Here is a 22,089-nt window from a genome sequence, read left to right as displayed (position 1 = left end):
ACAAATGCTTAATGAAACTGTGCAGAAAGACATTCTTAGTATAAACGAGTGCAAGACTTTTGGTGGACAATTTAACAGTTATCAATATTTTAGATGCATACAATATTAAACCATGAATGAGATGGTTATATCATTATGTGTTACACTGTTATAATATACAAGAGGCTGGGCCTGGTGGCTCACGCCTACAATCCCAGTAGTTTGGGAGGCTGAGGTGTGCGGATCACGAGGACAGGAGTTTGAGACCAGCCTGGCCAACATGGTGAAACCCCATCTCTATTAAAAATACAAAAATTAGCCAGGCATGGTGCACATGCCTACAATCCAATCCAAGCTACTCGGGAGGCGTAGGCAGGAGAGAATTGTTTGAACCCAGAAAGCAGAGGTTGCAGTGAGTTGAGATCGCACCACTGCACTCCAGCCTGGGCAACAGAGCAACTTATGTCTCAAAAAAATAAAATAAAAATAAAACAAGAAAAACCCCTATATTCATCTACCTATAAGGCTTAAGGTATTACCTACATTATGGTAGACGTATGATTCAGAAATCCATGTAGATATGGATTTTTAAGATGAGATAAAGCTGCATATAAAATGTTTATTTTTAAATTAATAAGTATGACTCCAGTTATATTTTAGAAGGTGTGTAACACATAAATGCTTGTATATGCATAGAAACTTTATGAAACGGCACACAAAAAACTGTTAACAACAGTTAATATCCCTAAAGAACTGCACTGGGAGGAGCAAAGGAAGGGAGAAGGAACTTTAATTTCACTCCACATGTTTTGGTAACTCCTTTTTTTTTTTTTTTTTACTTTGAATATTACTTTTACTTCACGAAGTTCTCGTATTCTGTTTTTCAGTTCCTTCAATTCATTTATATTCCTCTCTAAGCTGTTTATTCTCATCAGCATTTCTTCAAACCTTTTTACAAGGTTCTTAGTTACTTTGTATTGGGTTAGAACATGATCTTTTGGCTCAGAGAAGTTTGTTATTACCCATCTTCTGAAGCCTGTTTCTATCAATTCTCCATCCAGCTTTGTTTCCTAGCTGGTGAGGAGTTGTGATCCCTTGGAGGAGGCGAGGCGTTCTGCTTTTGGTATTTTCATCCTTTTTGCGCTAGTTTCTTCCCATCTTTGTGGCTTTATCTACCTGTGGTCTTTGTGGTTGGTGACTTTCAGATGGGGTCTCTGAATGAACATCCTTTTTGTTGCTGATGAAGTTATTTCTGTTTCTTAGTTTTCCTTCTAACAGTCAGGACCCTCTGCTGTAGGACTGCTCAGGTCCACTCCAGACCCTGCTTGCCTGGGGATCACCTGCAGTGGCTGCAGAACAGTAAGGATTGCTGCCAGTTTCTTCTTCTGTTATCTTTGTCCCAGAAGGATACCTGTCAGATGTTAGCCTGAGCTCTCCTTTATGAGGTGTCTCTTTGGTTATATGGGGGTCAGGGAGCTGCTTGAGGAGATAGTCTGTCCATATAGGAGCTCAAGAGCTGAGCTATGAGCTCCGTTGTTCTGTTCAGAGCTGCTGGGCAGGTATGTTTAAGTCTGCTGCAGTGGAACTCATAACCGCCTTTTTACCCCAGGTGCTCTGTCCCGGGAAGGTGGGGCTTTATTTATAAGTTCCTGATGTGTTGTTGCCTTTTTTCAGAGATGCCCTGCCCAGTGAGAAGGTAGCCTAGTCACAGACTGCCAGCAGAGGCATTGCTGAGCTGCCGTGGGCTCTGCCCAGCTGCTTTGTGAACATCCTTGCTGTTTTGTTTATAGGGGTATAGTTAGAATTGCCCTGGTAATGGCAGATTGCCTCTGTAATGGTGGACTGCCTCTGTAATGGCAGACTGCCTCGGTAGTGGCGGATGCCTTTCCCCCCGCAGAGCTGGACCACCCTGGGTCCAGCTGTGCTTGCTATGGAACTCTCAGTCTAGAGCGTTTCAGATTGCTGGTCTTCATGGGGGTGGGACCAGCCGAGCCAGATCACCTGGCTCCCTGTTTCAGCCCACTTTTTTTCAGTTGAACAGGCGACTCTGTCTCGCAGGTGTTCCAGTCGCCAGTTGAAACAGCACCCGGATTTGTGTGAGTTTTTGGGCGGAGAACCACTGCACCGGCTGAAACAGCCATGCTAGAGACTCATGGCGCTTTTCTGCCTGGGACTCTCCTGGTCTGTGGGCAGTAAAAATTTGTTTGGAAATGTGGTGATCACTCATCCCCTGTGTTTTTGCTGGGAACTGCAATTCAGAGCTGTTCCTATTCAGCCATCTTGGATCGTCCTCAGTTATTTTTAAACTCCATGATCAATTCGGTGATGTACATTCTGTCTAATGATCAGTTTCAGCAAGCATTTCAGAAAGTTGTCTTTCTGCAGAAAGCCTCCCAGTCTTATTTTGGTGGCTACTTGGTTATCCTTACCTGCTGTCTCCTGACCCACCAAAAGCTGGACAAATAGAATAAGATTGACTACTTTGTACCCTTCCTTATTCCCCAATAAATTCATACCAGCTTAATGTTCTCAAGGTAAAATCCCTGATCTCCCCCAATGAAGCATATTTATAGGTTTTGAGTCCAGCAAGCTTTGAAAAGAATGCCATTCCAAATTTTTTATTTTTGAGCTCTCTCAAAACCACTATTATTATTTTTCTTAACCCTAATACACTGCCAAATTTGAATGGATTTTTAAAATGCACTTTTTGTTTAGAATAGTTTTAGATTTGCAGAAAGGTAAGGATGATACAGAGAAGGTGATGCAGAGAGTTCCTGTGTATCCAGAGGCCAGATTCCCATACTGTTAACATCTTAAATCAGTATGATACATTGTCATAATTAATCAACACAAACACATTATTCTTAATAAGAGTCCCTGCTTAATTCACATTTCCTTAGTTTTTGTCTACTGTCATTTTTTTACATTTGGATGGCATGTCTTCTTGGGTTCTTCTTGACTGTGACATTTTCTTAAACTTTCCTTGTTTTTGGAGGCTTGGCAGTTTTGGAGGGTACTAGTCAGGTGTTTGGTGGAATGTTTTTTACATAGGTTTGTCTATTGTCTTGTTCATGGTTTGACTGGAATTGTGTGTTTTGGGGAAGAGAACCACAGAGGTGAAATATTATTGATCATATCAAGTGCACATACTGTCAAAATGACATCATTATCAACAATGACCCAATTACTTTTTATATCCCATTCTTATTAGGAATCTTAAGATACTGAGTCATCAAATATGAAGCCTGAAATATCATGATCCAAAAATAAGCAATACAAAGAATAATAAAAATGGTAATAACTGCTCAAATCACATTAGACTGGCTACTTTTATTTCATCAATTTATATGTAATGATTTGAAGATAAAAGATTTATAAATTTCCATTTATCCTTTCCCTACCAATATATTATGCTTCTGGAAAATATTTTAGTTCTACTGTTCTATTTTTACTGCCATGACTATTAACAGAAACCTCTGACAAGGAGAGAGAGGGTAGGACGTTGTTGCTACCAGCTAATTCAGGGTTCAGTAGTAAACTATGAGCTACGTAGTTTCTACATACAAGTATGCCCAAACTGTATCTGAGTTCCTTCAGGAGGAACTGCTTCCAAGACTCTGCTTAAAGATAACACACACAGTTATGAACATTTTATCCCATGCCAAAATGCTTTGTACTGCAAGCTTCAGGAGAATACACTGTAAATTCCCCTAAGATATTCAAAACAACCTTCCCCTAAAGCAAAATCTTGACTCGATTCTTCTCAGTCTTGGTTATGGCCAAGATACTATGGTCCCAGAGATTAGTTTAAATAATATTAGGTAGGTGAAATTTTTCTGTTTTCTCTACTACCACCCACGTCATTCCTAATACCTCACAAAGTAGGCAAATGAATAAAAACTAAATAATAATATTCAATCTGAAGTCTTGTTCAAGTAATACACTTTATCTCCATGACATTTTGCCTGTCAATATCTACGTATTTGTTTCTATACAGCATATTGGCTGAGTTTCAGAAATAAATAATGATATGAAATAAAAAAAAGATGTCAGGCAAGGTAGCTCATGCCTGTAATCCTAGCACTTTGGGAGGCCAAGGCAAGCAGATCTCTTGAGTCAAAGAGTTCGAGACCAGCCTGGTCAACATGGCAAAAGCCTGTCTCTATAAAAAAATTAGCTGGGCATGGTGGCGTGTGCCTGTAGTCCCAGCTACTCAGGAGGCTGAGGACTGCTTGAGCTCCCGACACAGAAGCTGCAGTGAGCCATAACTGCACCACTGCACTCCAGGCTGGGCAACACAGTGAGACCCTGTCTCAAAAGTAAACAAGCAAACCAATATATATGTATGCATTTAAACTACGTTTCAGCTGTAAGCACCACTCTTCTCTTCATACTCGTACACACAATTTCAAAACTTTAAACAGTAAAAACATGACTAGAACAATAAATGCTGTTCTAACCTTTGCTCTCTGGATGGAAGTGTGCAAAAAGTTGTCACCCCTGCCTAAAAATACATAAAACTGCATGCCTTACAAAGAAAAAAAATGATTACTTATTTTAAAGTTATTTTCATATTATGTTTAAAAAAATACATAGATGCTTTGAGAACTTTAAACTGTCTCTAAACCTACTGTATGCATTTTATTTTTCATAGATATAAAATGTAAAGCTATCTCTATTTTATCAGCAAACAATGCTGCTGGAAATACATCACAAATGTTGATTCTGACCACATTAATACAGTAATGTCAACAAAAAAAGTACGCAGAATGTGAAAGACCTAAGCACTGAAAATAAAAGGCATAAAGGTAATTGTCTAAAAAGAAGTACTAGGCCAAGTGTGATGGCTCACACCTGTAATCCCTGCACTTTGGGAGACAGAGGCTCCAAAAGCCTCACCTGAGGTCTGGAGGTGGATCACCTGAGGTCTGGAGTTCGAGACCAGCCTGACCAACATGGTAAAACCCCCTTTATACTAAAAATACAAAAGTTGGCTGGGCATGGTGGCAGGCACCTGTAATCCCAGCTACTCGGGAGGCTGAGGCAAGAGAATCACTTGAACCCAGGAGGCTGAGGTAGCACTGAGCCAAAATCACGCCACTGCACTCCAGCCTGGGTGACTGAGCAAGACTCAAGTCTCAAAAAAAAAAAGAAAAAAATTAAAAATTAATTAAAATATAAAAAGCACTAATAATATAAACCAATTTTGAAAATAGTTATATTAACTATTTGATAAGTTTTAAGACAAATCAAAGTTTGTAACATGATGAATTATTGGGGCAGTGCAGTGTACTAAGAGAGCACAATTACTGATCCTCTGCTGCCTCCTGTGAAGGATGAAGAGGAAGGACAAAGAAAATAGATACCATATTTGCATGATGCTTCACAGTATCAAAAAGCATTATCATGTATTATTATCATGTAATCCTCCCAACAGGGAAGTTGCTATAATGAGAAAAGCTGCATTCCGGAGTAAGACCAAGCCTGTGTCACAATCTGAAGATATCATATTCTGGCTAAATAAACTTGTGCAAATTAACCATGCTTAACATATAATAGGTTTGGGTTTGTTTGCTTTCGGTTTGTTTTTGTTGCAAGAGGAGGAATAAGGAAACATAGGAGAGAGGACACCCAAGGGGAAGAAAGTGTTTTATTTGTGGATACTGAAATAATAAAATAGGTCAGAATGAACTTTTTTTTTTTTTTTTTTTTTTTTTTTTGGATACAGAGTCTTGTTCTGTTGCCCAGGCTGGAGTGCAATGGCGTGATCTTGGCTCATAGCAACCTTGGCTCACTGCAACCTCTGCCTCCTGGGTTCAAGTGATTCTCCTGTCTCAGCTTCTCGAGTAGCTGGGATTACAGGTACCTGCCACCACCCCCAGCTAATTGTTGTATTTTTAGTAGAGACAGAGTTTCACAATGCTGGCCAGGCTGGTCTTGAACTCCCAACCTCAGGTAATCTGCCTGCCTTGGCCTCCCAAAGTGCTGGGATTACAGGCATAAGCCACAGTGCCCGGCCAAACTTTTTAACTTTCCTTTAAGGAACAGAATATAGTTCAGAGCACTTTTCATAAAGTAAGAGTAAGTTCATTTTGTGAAAGTTCTGTTTCAGCTTATCATTCTAACGATCAGTTGTATATGCAGATACGGGTATATGTGTATACTGGGTCACAATGTAAAATATATTTCTTACGTGTTATGGTCTAAAAAAATCCCACTGATTGTGATAGAGTAAGGATTTAAAAGATACTGCCAAGAGTTGTTAAGAATTAAACAAGATTACAAATACAAAGTGGCTAGCACAGTCCCAGAATTCTAATTTAACAAATTATGATTATTTCTGGATAATGAGGTGCTAATTATAACAAATTGTTGGTCACGTTATTAAAAACTGATAATGGTTTGGCTCTGTGTTGCCACCCAAATCTCACCTTGAACTGTAATGCCCCTGTGTCAAGGGAGGGAGCGGGGGTGTGGGGTGGGGGAGGGAAGTGACTGAATCGTGGGAGTGCTGTTCTCGTGATAGTGAGTTATCTTGAGATCTGAGGGTTTAAAAGTATTCGGCAGCTCCTCCCCTCTGTCTGTCTGTCTCTCTCTCCCTCCCCCTTAATACCTTACTCAGTCTCAGGTAGTACCTTTACAGCAGTGTGAAAATGGACTAATACAATAAAAACTTTTCTAAAATTTTTTACCTAGTTAAAAATAAGAAATGCATTACTTCCAAACAGCCTTTGAATTCTAACCAGTATATCTTTTCTTCCAGTAATGTTAATCATCTAAGGCTTTTTTAGTAGCTTGTTCTCATGATCTGAAAGGCAAAGTTTAATGATGACTAAAGACTCATGCAATTTTTCGACATTTTGGTTTTAAACGAAGTAATCCTTATAGAATGAGAGCAAAGAAAAGAAGAGCTGAAAAATAAATGTTTTAAAAGTAAAATGTACGCTCCTAACACTTATCACCTGCTAAAAGTGATAATCCATCATGTCACCAACATTTTGGTATAATCAGCCTACAGCAGACAAAGATGCTATTGGCACAGTAGTGAATCAAGTCTCTGAGCATCAAGATGCCTTCAGAAACTTGCACTGTATGAAACTAAATAATTAAATCACTCCCCTCCTCACAAACTCCACAACTACAATGACATTTTAAAAATTTATATCCTACACTTAAAGAAAAGTTGAATAGTAAACAGAACCCAAAAGGCTTACACATTATTAATCATAGTGAAAATTACAAGTAACTTCTTATCCACTAAGTTATTTGGTCATATTTCTTACCAACATAGTATTGTGCCTAATAAAAAGTAAATGTATGAGAAGCACAAAGAAAGAAAAATATACAATGATCAAGTGCATGAGAAGTGAAAAATGTTTTGAAACTATTAAGTCTATTACTTGAAAATATTACTACTGCAAGATCAAAACTAACAAAAACCCAACCCACTTTAATGATTGTCAAAAAAACGTGTGATAAGTATCTGACATTTGTAAGGCCGGTTGCCTTGCCAGGAGCTCGGACACACCCACCCATCTCTGCGCCCGGAACCTACCTCAGGAGCACATGCTCTCCTGGAGGGATCCAGTTAATGTAACCCTAGCCAGATGTTGCATTAGGGAAATCCTGCCCAACAAACTATCTACCAATAGCAGCTTGCCCCGTCTACATCCCGCTCCCCCATAACCAATCAGAGCACCCTGCTTCTCCTCGCTCACTATAGCTATAAAAACCCTACGCGTCAGGAAGTCAGCCTGACTTCTCTGGCCCCCCTTTCCCGGACAATAGAACCTTGCCCAGGAGCTGAATAAATTGGAATTTAATTGTTCTTATACTGGCCTCAGTTTCCTCATTTTAAACTCGGCAATAACCCTTAAAACAGTCATAAAAGTATCCATCTTTGACTAAAAACTCATTTTACTGAAGAAAAAAAGAAAAAAGCAGATAGGAGGCAGTACTAACTTACAGCTCCTACTCAGACAGTACAGCGTCTGAAGACTCAGATTGTGAACTTTTGCTCCAAGAACCACTGCAGGAACGTATTAGGAAAACTTAAAGAATCCTTCAAAAGAATCAGCTTGCCTCTGTAAAATCTGTGAGACAGCCAAAAAACTGTCCCTGTCCAAAGTGTGAGGAAGGGAATGCCAGCCTCCGAATACACATCCTCACTGGGAAATCTGAAAATCCAGATCACGGGAGAATAATTTAACCTTACCTAGAACTGAAACGAATTTAGAGAGCCAAGTGAAATATAAAAGTGATGCAGCAGCAGCAGCAGCAGCAGCAGCAGCAAGAAGAGCCCTATAGGCATTCCCGGACCCCAGGGAAGTCATTTCTGACTTGATCTCACTAGAGCCCTTAGCGGGGGCAGCCAGTAGAATTGGGGAAGGGCCACACGGAGACTTTCAACTGAACTCTGCCATAATTTTGATTGAGCATAAATTTTTCCAGGTAAAATCTGGGGGTGGGGAGTGGGAGGGAAACTGCAGACAGGAGCACAGAAGCCCCAATAGACTGGGAGGGGGCAAGGCCTAAAAGCCCTGCTTGCTTTCTCAGTGAGGAGGCTTGTAGCTTGGGGAAGTATCTCAACCCTGCACACAGGAGGCATGGATACAAATTCCATTCTGTTGGGTACTAGGGGAGCATGGCAGGACTGAGACTGAACTTGCTGGCTGCATGGGAGCTAGGTGAAGCCTGTCACTGCCAGCTTTCGCTTACTCTCCTGACAATCTGTACAAAGCAGCATAGGCAGCCATAATCCCCCTTGGAACATAATTCCATTGGCCTGAGAACCGTCCCCAACCCCCAACAGTGGCTGGAGCAAGCCCCACCCAAGAGGAGTCTGGGCTATGACACGCCCAACCTTGTGCTCACCCGATGGTCTTTCTCTACCTGCCCTGGTAAACAAAGACAGAAGACATAAAACTTGTGGAAGTTCTATGGCCCTGCCCATCACATAAAAAATCAAATACTCATTGTAAGGTGTTTTAGGCTGACTGATGGCACCATGGATGCCATGTTAACCTCTGTGACCTACACGGACACTCCAGATGAGTTCCTGGAAAATCTTTAGTAACTGGAAGACCATGAAAAGAGGAAGAAATGAGCAACCCCTCAGCGCCTACTTAACTTTGAGACATTCTCTGTTGTTGCTTATTCCCCCGACAATTGATACCGCCATTGGGATTTGTAACTGAACTTGGTCTACCTCGTGACTCCACACCCTATGACCCACTCCCAGCTTGCAAAAAACTGCCCTAAACCATAACTTCTATAACTTTCCACTGCCCACCCCAACCTGTAAAACCAACTCCTAACCCACCACCCTTCACTGATGCCTTCCTTTTTCGGCTTCAGCCCACCAGCGCCCATGTGAATAAATAGCCATGTTGCTCACAGAAAGCCTGTTTGTGCAGGGGTGTCTCTTCATTCAAAGCACGCATTTAACACCCATTCAGGCAACCTCAGGGCAAACTTGTATCCCCCATACTACTGCAGCTTATGCTCTCTTGAAACTGCCACCTCCTGGCTGGAAGCCAACCAACCCAACCCATTAAGCAGCTCATAACAGACAAGCCTGCTCCAAGGAAGGAGAAAACAACAGCTAATTCCATGCCTGCAACATCCTGGCTACCCAGAGATCCTGAGTTTGTCCATGTGACAATTACACTCACTGCTAGCATAACCAGTATTCAAGAAAACCTGAGCACCAAACAAAACTACAACCAAAAACTCTCAGAGTCCACTTCACTCCCCTGTCACCTCTACCAGAGCAGGTGCTGGTATCCACAGCTGAGAGACCTAAACACAGATCACATCACAGTGTTATAGGAGTTATTAAGAAAGTATTTTAGGCAGGTAAAAAGGAAAAGGGGGTCTTTGGAAAGTTTCTGTTTCTTTTAAAGCAGCTCCAGAAACATTTCTTGTCTAGCAGGAAAGCCCAAGCTCCAAGCTTTGATGTGAAAATGCAGGCCATCAGAAACTGGGTCCACCCAAACATGGCGATTCCCACCATCTTCTTGCCCTTGCCCCTACATGTGCCTGGCAACATGGCTGTCCCCACATATGTAGAACATCAAGGTGCCCTGCATTAGCATATCCAAAGGTGAGAGTGGGAGGGCCAGTCTTTCCTGGGGCTATGTGAATGTCCTGGTCAAACCAATCCCCTGAGCTGTATGCAAATCAGATACCATCTCCTCCAGCCGCCTCATATAACCGACTATTTATTTTCTGCAGCACGCCAGATTTTCTTTGAATCCCCCCTCCCTCCGTCTCTGTACCAGAGAGCTGTTTTCTTCTTCCTTCCTTCTTTCTTGCCTATTAAACTTTTCGCTCCTTAAAACCACTCCACATCTGTCCCTGTCATTAATCCTATCAGCGCAAGACCAGGGACCTTGGGGCTGTATTAACAGGACTGCTTCCAGACACTTGCCAGTAGCCTCCTTAAACAAAGTAAGCATCAGCTAAAAATTTTGTATCTAGCAAAACTAAGCTTTCACAAATGAAGGAAAGATACAGGTCTTTTTCAGAAAAACAAATGCTGAGAGAATTTACCACTACCAAACAGGCACTACAAGAAAACTGCTAAAAAGAGTTCTAAGTCTTGAAACAAAACCTCAAAATAAACCAAAAGAGAACCTCCTTAAAGCATAAATCTCACAGGATCTATAAAACAGTAACACAATGAAAAAAAAGACAAAAAAAGAAAAAACACCAAGGTATTCAGGTAATAATTAGCCCAGTAAATAGGATGGTATCTCACATCTCAATACTAGCCTTAAATGTAAATGGCCTTAGGGCTCCACTTAAAAGATACAAAATGACAGAGTGAATAAGAATTTACCAACAAAGTATCACTATCTTCAAGAGACTCACCTAACACATAAGGACTCTATAAACTTAAAGTAAATGGGTGGAAAAAGATATTCCATGCAAATGGCCACCAAAAGTAAGCAGGAGTAGCTACTCTTGTATTGGACAAAAACAGACTTTAACGCAGCAAGAGTTAAAAAAAAAATAAAGAGGAACATTATATAATGATAAAAAGACTAGTCCAATAGGAAAATATCACAATCCTAAATATATATGCACCTAATACTGGAGCTACCAAATTTATAAAACGATACTACTAAACCTAAGAAATGAAACGGACAGCAACGCAGTAACAGTGGGGGCCTTCAGTATTCCATTGACAATAGACAGGTCATCAACACAGAAAGTCAACAAAGAAACAAGAGACTTAATCTATATCCTATAACAAACAGACTTAACAAATATTTACAGAACATTCTATCCAACTACTGCAGAATACACATCCTATTAATCAGCACATGGAACATTCTCCAAGATAGACCATATGATAGGCCATAAAACAAGTCTCAATAAATTTTAAAAAATCAAAATTATATCAAATATTCTCTTAGACCACAGCGGAATAAATCTGGAAATCAACTACAGAAGGAACCCTCAAAACCATGCAATATTTGGAAATTAAATAATCTGCTCCTGAATGATCACTGGGTCAACAATGAAATCAAGATGGAAATTTAAATATTCTTTGAAATGACCGATAATAATGACACAAGGTCCAGCTATTTAATCCTTGCTTTTGACACAACCTTTCAAAACCTGCGGGAAGCAACTAAAGCGGTGCTAAGAAGAAAGTTCATAGCATGACATGCCTACATCAAAAAGTCTGAAAGAATACAACAATCTAAGGTCAGGTAAATGATAATGGAAAACCTATCAGATTAACAGCCTATTTCTCAGCAGAAACCCAACAAGCTATTAATAAAAAGGATTGGGGTCCTATCTTTAGTCTCCTTAAACAAGTAAGACAATCTAAGGTTACAACTCGAGGAACTAGAGAAACAAGAAAAAAATAAACCCAAACCTAGCACAAGAAAAGAAATAGCAAAGATCAGAGCAGAACTAAATGAAATTGAAACACACACACAAAAATACAAAAGATAAATGAAAGAAAAAGCTGCTTCTTTGAAAGATAAACAAAATTGATGGACTATTAGTGAGATTAGCCAAAAAAAAGAACAGAAGATCCAAGTAAGCTCAATTAGAAATGAAATGGAAGATATTTTAACCGATACCATACAAATACAAAAGATTATTCAAGGCTACTATGAACACCTTTACATATACAAACTGGAAAACATAGATATAGATAAATTCCTAAAAATATACAACCCTCCTAGATTAAACCAGAAAGAAATGGAAACTGAACAGACCAGTAACAAGCTGTGAGACAGAAATGGTCATTTTAAAAACTGCCAACAAAAAAAAGGTCCAAATCCAGATGGACTCATAGCTGAATTCTATCAGGCATTCAAAGAATTGGTAACAATCCTATTGAGGGACTGTGCTAGAGGGACTTCCCAGGGTCGGCTGGGGGCATTGTTTCAAGTGCAGGAATTTTCCTATTTTCCCACCTCTGGCCCACTAGGGCCCTTTGTTTCTATTTCCTGCCTCTGGCTCTTGGAGGTGGGGGTTCTGTGATTCAGGGTTGTAAAATGGTAAAGGATCCAAAGATCAATTAATCCAGAAGAAATCTGAAAAAAAAACCCTCTCATTGGATGAGAACATGAATGGGGAGGAAATAACTCAGCTGGGCTGGAATCCTCTCTGGATTGCCTTCCACAGGGTGGAAGCTGTCATTTCACTCTGCCTAATAAACTGCACTATCGCATACTCTTTGGGTCCACAAGTTCTATTTAAGCTGTAACACTCACCATACCGAGTAGGCCTCCTTGCCCCATTCTTGGGTTTAGGAGGTCTAAGAACCTAAGTTCTGGCTGCAGCTATTCCACTTCCATGGTAGCCTAATGGTTAGGATTCCTGGTTTTCGCCCGGGGGCCCGGGTTCAACTCCCAATTTGGGAACCAGGGAATCTGGCTGTAGTTACTCCAGTTACACCACTAAAACTACTCCAAAAGATAGAAAAAGAAAAAATCCTCCCTAGATCAGACTATAAAGCCAGTACCACCGTAACACCAAAACCAGGAAAGGACATAACAATATACTACAGACCAATATTTCTGATGAATATAGATGCAAAGATCCTCCACAAAACACTAGCTAACTGAATCCAACAGTGTATCAAAAAGACAATTTGCCATGATCAAGCGGGTTTCATACCAGGAACGCAGAGATGATTTAACATACGCAAGTCAATAAATGTGATACACCAGATAAACAAAATTTTTAAAAATCATATGATTATCTCAATAGACTCCAAAAAAGCAGTTGACAAAATCCAGCATCCCTTTATGATTAAAACCCTCAGCAAAACTGGCACATAGTTATCATGTTATCTAAATTCAGGATAATAAAAGCCATCTATCACAAAGCCACTGCCAACATGCTGAACGGGGAAAAGTTGAAAGCATTTCCCCTGAGAACTGGAACAAGACAAGGATGCCCACTTTCACCAGTTCTATTTGACACAGTACTGAAGTCCTGTCCAGAGCAACAAACAAGAGGAAAAAAATCAAGGACATCCAAATCAGTAAAGAGGAAGTCAAACTATCATTGTTCGCTGATGATAAGATCATATACCTAGAAAGCCCTAAAGACTCATCCAAAAGCTCCTAGATCTAATAAATGAATTCAGTCAAGTTTCAGGATACAAAATCAATGTACACAAATCAGCAGCACTACTATACACCAATAGTGACCAAGCTGAGAATCAAATCAAGAACTCAACCCCTTTTACAGTAGCTGTAAAATACTGAGGAATATAGCTCAACAAGGACATGAAAGACTTCTACAAGGAAAACTACAAATCACTGCTGAAAGAAATCACATATGACACAAACAAATGGAAACATATCCCATGCTCAAGGATGGGTAGAATCAATATTGTGAAAATGACCACACTGCCAAAAACAATCTACATACTCAATGCAATTGCCATCGAAATACCATCATCATTCTTCACAGAACTAGAAAAAAAATCCTAAAATTCATACGGAACCAAAAAAGAGCCTGCATAGCCAAAGCAACAAGTCTAAGCAATAAGAACAAATCTTGAGTCATCACATTATCCAACATCAAACTATACTACAAGGCTATAGTCACCAAAACCAATCATGGTACTGATATAAAAATAGGCACATAAACCAATGGAACAGAATAGAGAACCCAGAAAAGCAGCCAAATATTTACAGACAACTGATCTTCGACAAAGCAAACAAAAACATAAAGCAGGGAAAATATACCATATTCAACAAACAGCACTGCGATAATTGGCAAGCCACATGTAAAAAGTGAAACTGGATCTTCATCTCTCACCTTATAAAAAATCAACTCAGGTCAGATCAAAGACTTAAATCTAAGACCTGAAACCATAAAAATTCTAGAACATAACACTGGAAAAACTCTTCCAGACATCAGCTTAGGCAAAAACTTCATAACCAAGAACCCAAAAGCAAATGCAATAAAAACATAAATAGTTATGTTTTTATTTTTTTTATATATTTTTTATTTTAGGAGTTAAACTAAAAAGTTTCTGCACACTAAAAGAAATAATCAGAAGAGTAAACAGATAACCTACAGAGTGGGAGAAAATATTCCCACACTGTGCATCCAACAAAGGACTAATGTCCAGAATCTACAAGGAACTCAAATCATCTATAAAAAAACAAATAATCCCATCAAAAAGTGGACTAAGGACATGAATAGGTAATTCTCAAAAGAAGACATACAAATGGCCAACAAACATATAAAAAAGCTCAACATCACTAATTATCAGGAAAATGCAAATCAAAACCACAATGCAATACCACCTTACTCCTTCAAGAATGACCATAATTTTAAAACCAAAAAATAATAGATACTGGCATGGATGTGGTTAAAAAAAAGAAGAAGAACATTTTTACACTGCTGGTGGGAATGTAAGCTAGTACAACCACTATGGAAAACAGTATGAAGATTCCTTTAAGTACTAAAAGTAGACCTACCATTTGATCCAGCAATCCCACTACTGGTACAGAGGAAAAGAAGGCGTTATATGAAAAAGACACTTGCACAGACATGTTTATAATAGCACAATTCGGGCTGGATGCAGTGGCTCACATTTGTAATCCCAGCACTCTGGGAGGCTGTGGCGGGTGGATTATGAGGTCAGGAATTCGAGACCAGCCAGGCCAACATGATGAAACCCAATCTCTACTAAAAATGCAAAAATTAGCTGGGCCTGAATGGTGGACACCTGTAATCCCAGCTACTCGGGAGGCTGAGGCAGGAAAATTACTTGAACCTGGGATGGAGGTTGCAGTGAGCCAAGATAATGCCACTGTACTCCAGCCTGGGTGACAGAGCTAGACTCAGTCTCAAAAAAAAAAAAAACAAAACACAATTTGCAATTGTAAAAAATATGGAACCAGCCCAAATACCTGTCAATCAACAAGTGGATAAAGAAATGTGGTATATATACACCACAAAACTCTACTCAGCCATAAAAAGGAATGAAATAATGGTATCTGCAACAACCTGGATGGAGGTGGAGACTACCATTATTCTAAGTGAAGTAACTAAGGAATGGAAAACCAAACATCATATGTTCTCACTTATAAGTGGGAGCTAAGCTTTCAGGACAAAAGGCATAAGAAAGATACAATGAACTTTGCTGAGTCAAAGGGAAGGGTGGGAGGAGATCAGGGATAAAAACTACAGATTGGGTCAGCGTCCACTGTTCAGGTGATAGGTAGACCAAAATCTCAGAAATCACCACTAAAGAGCTTATTCATGTAACCAAACATCACCTGTTCTCCAAAAATTATTGAACCAAAAAAATAATTATAAAAAATTACTCATTTTATTTCAATGGATACTTTCTTACTGTATTTATCAATTCTAACACAAAAGCAAGCAATGTACTTTAGTGGGAGAGAACTAAAAGCATTCTCATTCAGATCAGGTATAATAGGTATAATGTGAAGATGTCCACTATCATGTAGTGTGGTTTCAGATGCACTGGTACACATAAATAGAAAAGAGAAGAAGATGGAGTATATACATTAAAATCAAACACAGGAAAATAATTACTGTTTAGAAATGATATCACTATATATTTGGAAAAGCCAAAGGAATCAACTAAAAAAAAAAAAATCCAAACCTTTAAGAGAATTCAGTACAACTAAGTACAAACTGATATACAGAAATCACAAGCCTTCATGTGTACAAAGAAGAAAGCAGTTAGAAGATATAATGAAAAATGTTAACACTTTATAACAAACAGAAAACCTAGGAATAAACTTAATAAATGTATAAAATCTATATGAAAGAAACCTTAAAACACTTCTGAAAAACAAAAAATGAATTCGTGGAAAGATATACCCTATTGTCAATTCTTTATAAATTAGTAGCTACAAATTTTATGTAATCACAATAAAAAACACAACAGCAAGAATTAAAAGCAGGAGATGATAAAAGCTAACTCTAAATTTCAAATAAAAAGATAGCCAAGAAAAAAAAAAAAGCTAGGGTATTTCTGAAAAAGAAAAGTACCTTCGAAGGAATTAGCTATTATTAACATGTATCACAAAAACACAAAAATGAAAACAATGTTACTGGATGCATAGATAGATCAGTATCACCAGAAAAAAAACATTCTAAAATAAAACTTTCGTAGTATGTCACAAAATCCAGAAGCCTTAAACATTCACCTTATTTAAAAAGCCTGAAAACACACACACACACACACACACACACACACCCCAAAAGCCAAACAGAGCTAGGAGCAGTGGTGTTGGAAGGCTTAGGTGGGAAGATGGTGTGGGCCCAGGAGTTTGAGACCAGCCTGGACAATATTTAAAAAAAGAGAGAGAGAGCTGAGCATGGTGGCTGAAACCTATAATCCCAGCACTTTGGAAGGCCGAGGCGGGTGGATCACTTGAGGCCACAGGATTCAAGACCAGCCTGGCCAACATGTTGGTGAAACCCCATCTCTACCAAAAATACAGAAAATTAACCAGATGTGGTGGCGGGCAGCTGTAGTCCCAGCTACTTGGGAGGCTGAGACAGAGGAATCACTTGAACCCGGGAGGCAGAGGTGGCACTGAGCCAAGATCGCACCACTGCTCTCCAGTCTGGGCAACAATGCAAGACTCCATCTCAATCAATCAATCAATCAATAAGCGAAACAGGAAGAAATGTTTAGAACTCACATTAGACAAAAAAGCTAATTTTTAAATTGGGAAGGGATTTCTACAAAACAACTTTTTAAAAAGCAGAAAAGAACTTAAAATAAAAACTGATCAAGCATGTGAACAAATAACAGAAAATGCGAAGGATTTTAAATATAGAAATATATTCAACCTTACTAATAATGGAAGAATTGCAACTACACTGACATTGCTTTCTCACCTATAAGACTGCCAAAAAGTACAAGTCTTTTAACACACTCTGTAGACAAGTATGTCGGGAATATAACACTTTCATCACTGATAGTAGAAATGAAACTTGGTACAATCTCTTTAAGGCTACTTGGCAAAATTATAAATGCATATCCTTTCGCTCAGCAGTTCAACTTCAAGGAATTTATCCTAGAAATATACCTGACTTGTATAAACTAAATATAAAGAAAGAAATAGACTTGACATATGTATAAACTAAATATGTACGACATTTTTTACTGTAGAATCATTTTATGTAAAGGAAGAAATTTTTAGCAAAATAAATGTCCATCAGTAGAAATTTTGCTAAATATAGTACACCCATACAATGCTATTACTAACAACAATGAAGAAACCCTTGGAAAGAGTATCAAAATATATTAACTCTTCTGAAAAAAGGGGAAAGAACAAGCTGTAAGGAACAGTAAGATTTGTACTGAAACACACAAACACACACTTTTTATGAATTACGTGTCTGTCTAGATGCCACTGGTCTCGGCTTCAAATTGTCATCTTATTAAACACATAAATGAAGTTGTTCCATCCCAAGTCCATGTACTAAACCAATTCAGTACAGTTTCAATAAAAGACAGAAGAAGGAAAAGAATGCCAGTTCAAATACTTTGGCAATTTACAAGGCGCTTGTGAGAAACAGCATGAGCACTATTGGAAGATATTAACAGTGTTTAAATTTTCAAAAACTGATTAGATAGAGCAATCTACCTACTGCAACAACAGTTCCAAATTACTAATCACAAAAACATAAACGAGGAATGAGCAAGAAACTCTGACAGCATTAAATTTGACTTAGTGGTAGGAGTGAGGATGTATGAGGAGGGGGCCACTGAACTCAAAACACCTACACCTTACCTTCTTCTGAAGAACATTAACCTTCCGCTCCTTCACGTCCAACATGTCCTTGAGGTCATGTATCTCTCCAGCTTGTGTCCCCTTCTCCTCAGCCATATCCTGAATTTGTTTTGTCTTTTTATTCAACATGGTTTCCTTCTCTTCCAAACGCAATCGGAGAGCATCCACCTAAGAATAAGAATGTAAGAGTTTTACAAGTGATGAATTAAAAATAAAAGAATGTAATTCCTTTCAAATAGGTAAGTTATAAAGGTTACAAGAAGGTTACATTTTGTTATGCTATTAAACTGGTATAATCTACACTATGTTTCTCTGGATTCAGAGTCCAGTGTGCTCACCATTATAGAATGGAATCTCTACAACTATGCTTCTCAAACTTCATGCGCATCAGAATCATCTGGAAGGCTAAATCAAGATTGCCAGTTCCAGCCCCTAGTTTCTAATTTAACAGGGTTGGGTTCAAAATTAGTATTTCTAAGAAGTTTCCAAGTGAAGCTTGGAAAGTCTAAAGTTTAAACTTTAGAAAGTCTAAACCTAGGAAAAGGAAACAAAAAAAAAAGCATCACCAAGCATAACACTGGCTCTATCAGATAATACAATCTAGTCATAAGCTATGATGCTTTTATGAAAAACAACCCGATAATGCACTTAGATATCCATACAAAGCAAAAGTAAAGGTCTACTTCTAGACAGCAAGACTAACGAGCTAAAATGTCTGGTATCTAGTTAACTTTATCCCTGAAGTTTAATGCCTTTCATCAGATATAACTTTAAAATAACAGGAAATTTAATGATATTTATGTTAAAATCTATTCACAAGAAATTTTATTAAGCTTTTAGCACCCCATAAATATTCACACATCAAATTTGTTTTTTGCTTTTCCACCAAGGATTAATAACAAATAGTTAAACATTTGATTATAAGAAAAGAAGAAAGTGGATTTATCTAAGACAGTGCTGTTCAACAGGAAAATAATGAGTCATATTTTCAAGTCTAAAATTGTTAATAAGTTGTTACATTATTTTTTCCTTTCAAACATACAATCCATATAAAAACTATTAATGAGCTATATTTTTTCATACTAACTCTTTGACATCTAATGTATATTTCACATTCATATCACATCCCAATTTGGGCTAGCCACATTGCAAGTGCTTAATAGTCACAATGGCTGGTGGCTACCACATTGAACAGTGCAAATCTAAGAAATCAAGTATGTTTCTATGGTCTCTCATCCTTAACTTGTCTTATCTTATTTTTCCTTTCTCACCATGGATTAAGCCACAAAGACTAAATATTTCACATTTAAGGTACATCAAAGCACTCAGGAAGATCTAATAATACAGGTTGACCATCCCAAAATCTAAAAATCCAAAGTGCTCCGAACTCCTGAACTTTTTGAGCACTGACATGACACTCAAAGGAAATGGTCACTGGAACATTTTGGATTTTCAGATTAGGAAGACTCAACCAGTAAGCATCAGTGTAATGCAAATATTCCCAAACTCAAACCCTGAAACCTTTCTAGTCCCATGCATTTTAGGTAAGGGATATCCAATGTGTAGTGTATCTAAACTACGGGGTATCTGAGAACCAATACTGTATGGTAATATGGTGGTACTTCCTGCTCTGTTAAGTAGTATGGAAAATTTCTTTCTTTTTTTTTTTTTTTCCTGAGACGGCGACTTGCTCTGTCACCAGGTTGGAGTGCGGTGGCACTAACTCGGCTCACTGCAATCTCCACCACCTCCATGTTCAAGCAATTCTCCTGCCTCAGCCTCCTGAATAGCTGGGATTACAGGCATGCACCAACATACCCAGCTAATTTTTGTATTTTTGGTACAGATGTTGGTCCACCATGTTGGCTAGGTTGCTCTCAATCGTCTGACCTTGTGATCTGCCTGCCTCAGCCTCCCAAAGTGCTGGGATTACAGGCGTGAGCTGTAATGCCCAGCTAGAAAACTTCTTAAGGGACTAGTCTCATTGGAGACTGCTATACTAAGTACTTGCTACTGCTGTAAGTACTTACGAATTATGTTGGACTGTACTGGAAAGGAAAAACATGTAGATAAACCATATTTCACTCTGCTAAACTACATTTCTACCAACAACTTCTATGCAACCAGTCTCACCAAGCCAGAAAGTAGGGAACAATCATTTGAGCTCCCATTTATAATTCTTCACCACAAGTTTTACCGTGCTCCTTCAAGAGACTTTCATTTGTAATTTAACTCTATTCTACTTTAATAAATATACATTGTTAACCTAATTATAATCTGGAAAGATCTACCTGAGAACTTTCAAACTCTAAAGATCTTTTCTTCTGAATCACAAATACTATTCTTTTCTTTCTTCTACACCTACTAAATTGACCCTTTGTCCATAGCATGACTTCTATCATCCTTTTTTTGTCATGCGTCTCTATTCTGTTTTTGTTTTCCACCCAGCCCAAGCAATGATTTCAAACAGTCTCATATCTCCTTTAAAAAAAAAATCTGATTTTTAAATAAATAAATTTATTTAAATATTTAAATTTAAATAAATTACTACTTTATTTCTGAATTGAACAGTTTTCTGGATCTTCCTGCATGCGTTCATGTATATTCTCATCACAATATACAGTAATCCCCCCCCTTATCATCAAAGAATACAATCCAAGACCCTCAGTGGATGCCTGAAAGCACAGACAGCCTACACATACTATGTTTTTTCCTCTATATACATACCTATTGGATAATAAAATTTCATTTACAAATTAGTCACAGTGAGAGATAAATAATAACTACTAACAAAACAGAATAATTATAACAAAATACTACTATCATTACTATTGTGCTCTGAGGCCATTAGATAAAATAAGGGTTATGTGAACACAAGCACTGAGATAGTGCAACAACAGTCAATCTAATAACCAAGACAGCTACTAAGTGACTAAAGGGCAGGTAGTGTGGATACATGGATATACTGGATAAAAGGATGATTCACATCCAGGATGGAATAGAGCAGAATGACACAAGATTTCATCACACTACTCAGAAAAAAGCATAATTTAAAACCTGTATGCTGTTTTTCTGTAATTTCCCATTCAATATTTTTGGACCACAGTTGACCACAGGTAATAGAAACCAAGGAAAGCAAAAAAGCAGTTAAGGGAGGACTACTGTATACAGTACATTAAAATCCTCACAGTTCTATTCTCAGGTATTGTATTTTTTCCTTTGCATTCTTCCTGTGGAAAATGTCACACTCTTCATGGCAATGTGGGAAACTGGGCCTTAGCGAAGGTAGCAGGCTCAAGATCTCACAGCTACAAATAAGCGCTAGAACAGAGATTTAAGATTAAATGGTTTTGCCTCCAGATCCCACAGTCTTAACCACTAATTTTCAAATCCATCCTACCCCCCAGAATGCCAGCAGGGAATTCAAGGCCCTCCATGGTCAGATGGTCCCAATGTATTACCACTGCGTAACCTTTACCATATGCCTCCTTGCCCCACTTCCAGTGACTCCCTTTTCCAGCACTACTGCCAGTCTCTGAATAAATACCATTTTCTTTCTTTCTTTCTCGTCATTGTTCACATTTTGTCCTATACTTGTAACATCCTTAACCTCTAACACTTAAAAAAAATTCTGCCGGAGAGGACTCAAGATGGCGCTGTGAGAACAACCCAGGATTGGAGCTCTCATTGAATCCGCAAAGAGGTGAGTCCGAGCTGCATTTTTAGACTGATCTTTGTTGCCCACAAAACGGGGAAACTCCCAAGTATAGAAAAGACACGGGACGCCAGGCAGTAAGTCTGCCTGGCGAAGCCGGCAGCCGGGGCGGCGGCG

At 38.7% G+C, this 22,089-nt stretch overlaps 1 protein-coding gene across 32 annotated transcripts in view; it reads right to left on the bottom strand.

Moving 5' to 3' along the window:
• Window positions 1–22,089, bottom strand: part of ERC1 (ELKS/RAB6-interacting/CAST family member 1) — a 518,863-nt gene that overhangs the window by 383,913 nt on the left and 112,861 nt on the right. For all 32 annotated transcript variants that reach the window (XR_013522487.1, XR_013522495.1, XR_013522490.1 and 29 more), the window contains one exon: window positions 18,258–18,425. Coding sequence is in view for 16 of the 32 variants with exons in the window: in XM_078338382.1 (XP_078194508.1) it covers window positions 18,258–18,425 (168 nt within the window). In the remaining 16 variants the exon portion in view is untranslated. The remainder of the gene's footprint in view (window positions 1–18,257; window positions 18,426–22,089) is intronic.

This window comes from Callithrix jacchus, chromosome 9 (assembly GCF_049354715.1).
Source record: "Callithrix jacchus isolate 240 chromosome 9, calJac240_pri, whole genome shotgun sequence".
Taxonomy (NCBI): domain Eukaryota; kingdom Metazoa; phylum Chordata; class Mammalia; order Primates; family Cebidae; genus Callithrix; species Callithrix jacchus.
Note: the sequence above shows the minus strand (reverse complement) of the source record. Positions and strands in the feature narration are given on the sequence as shown.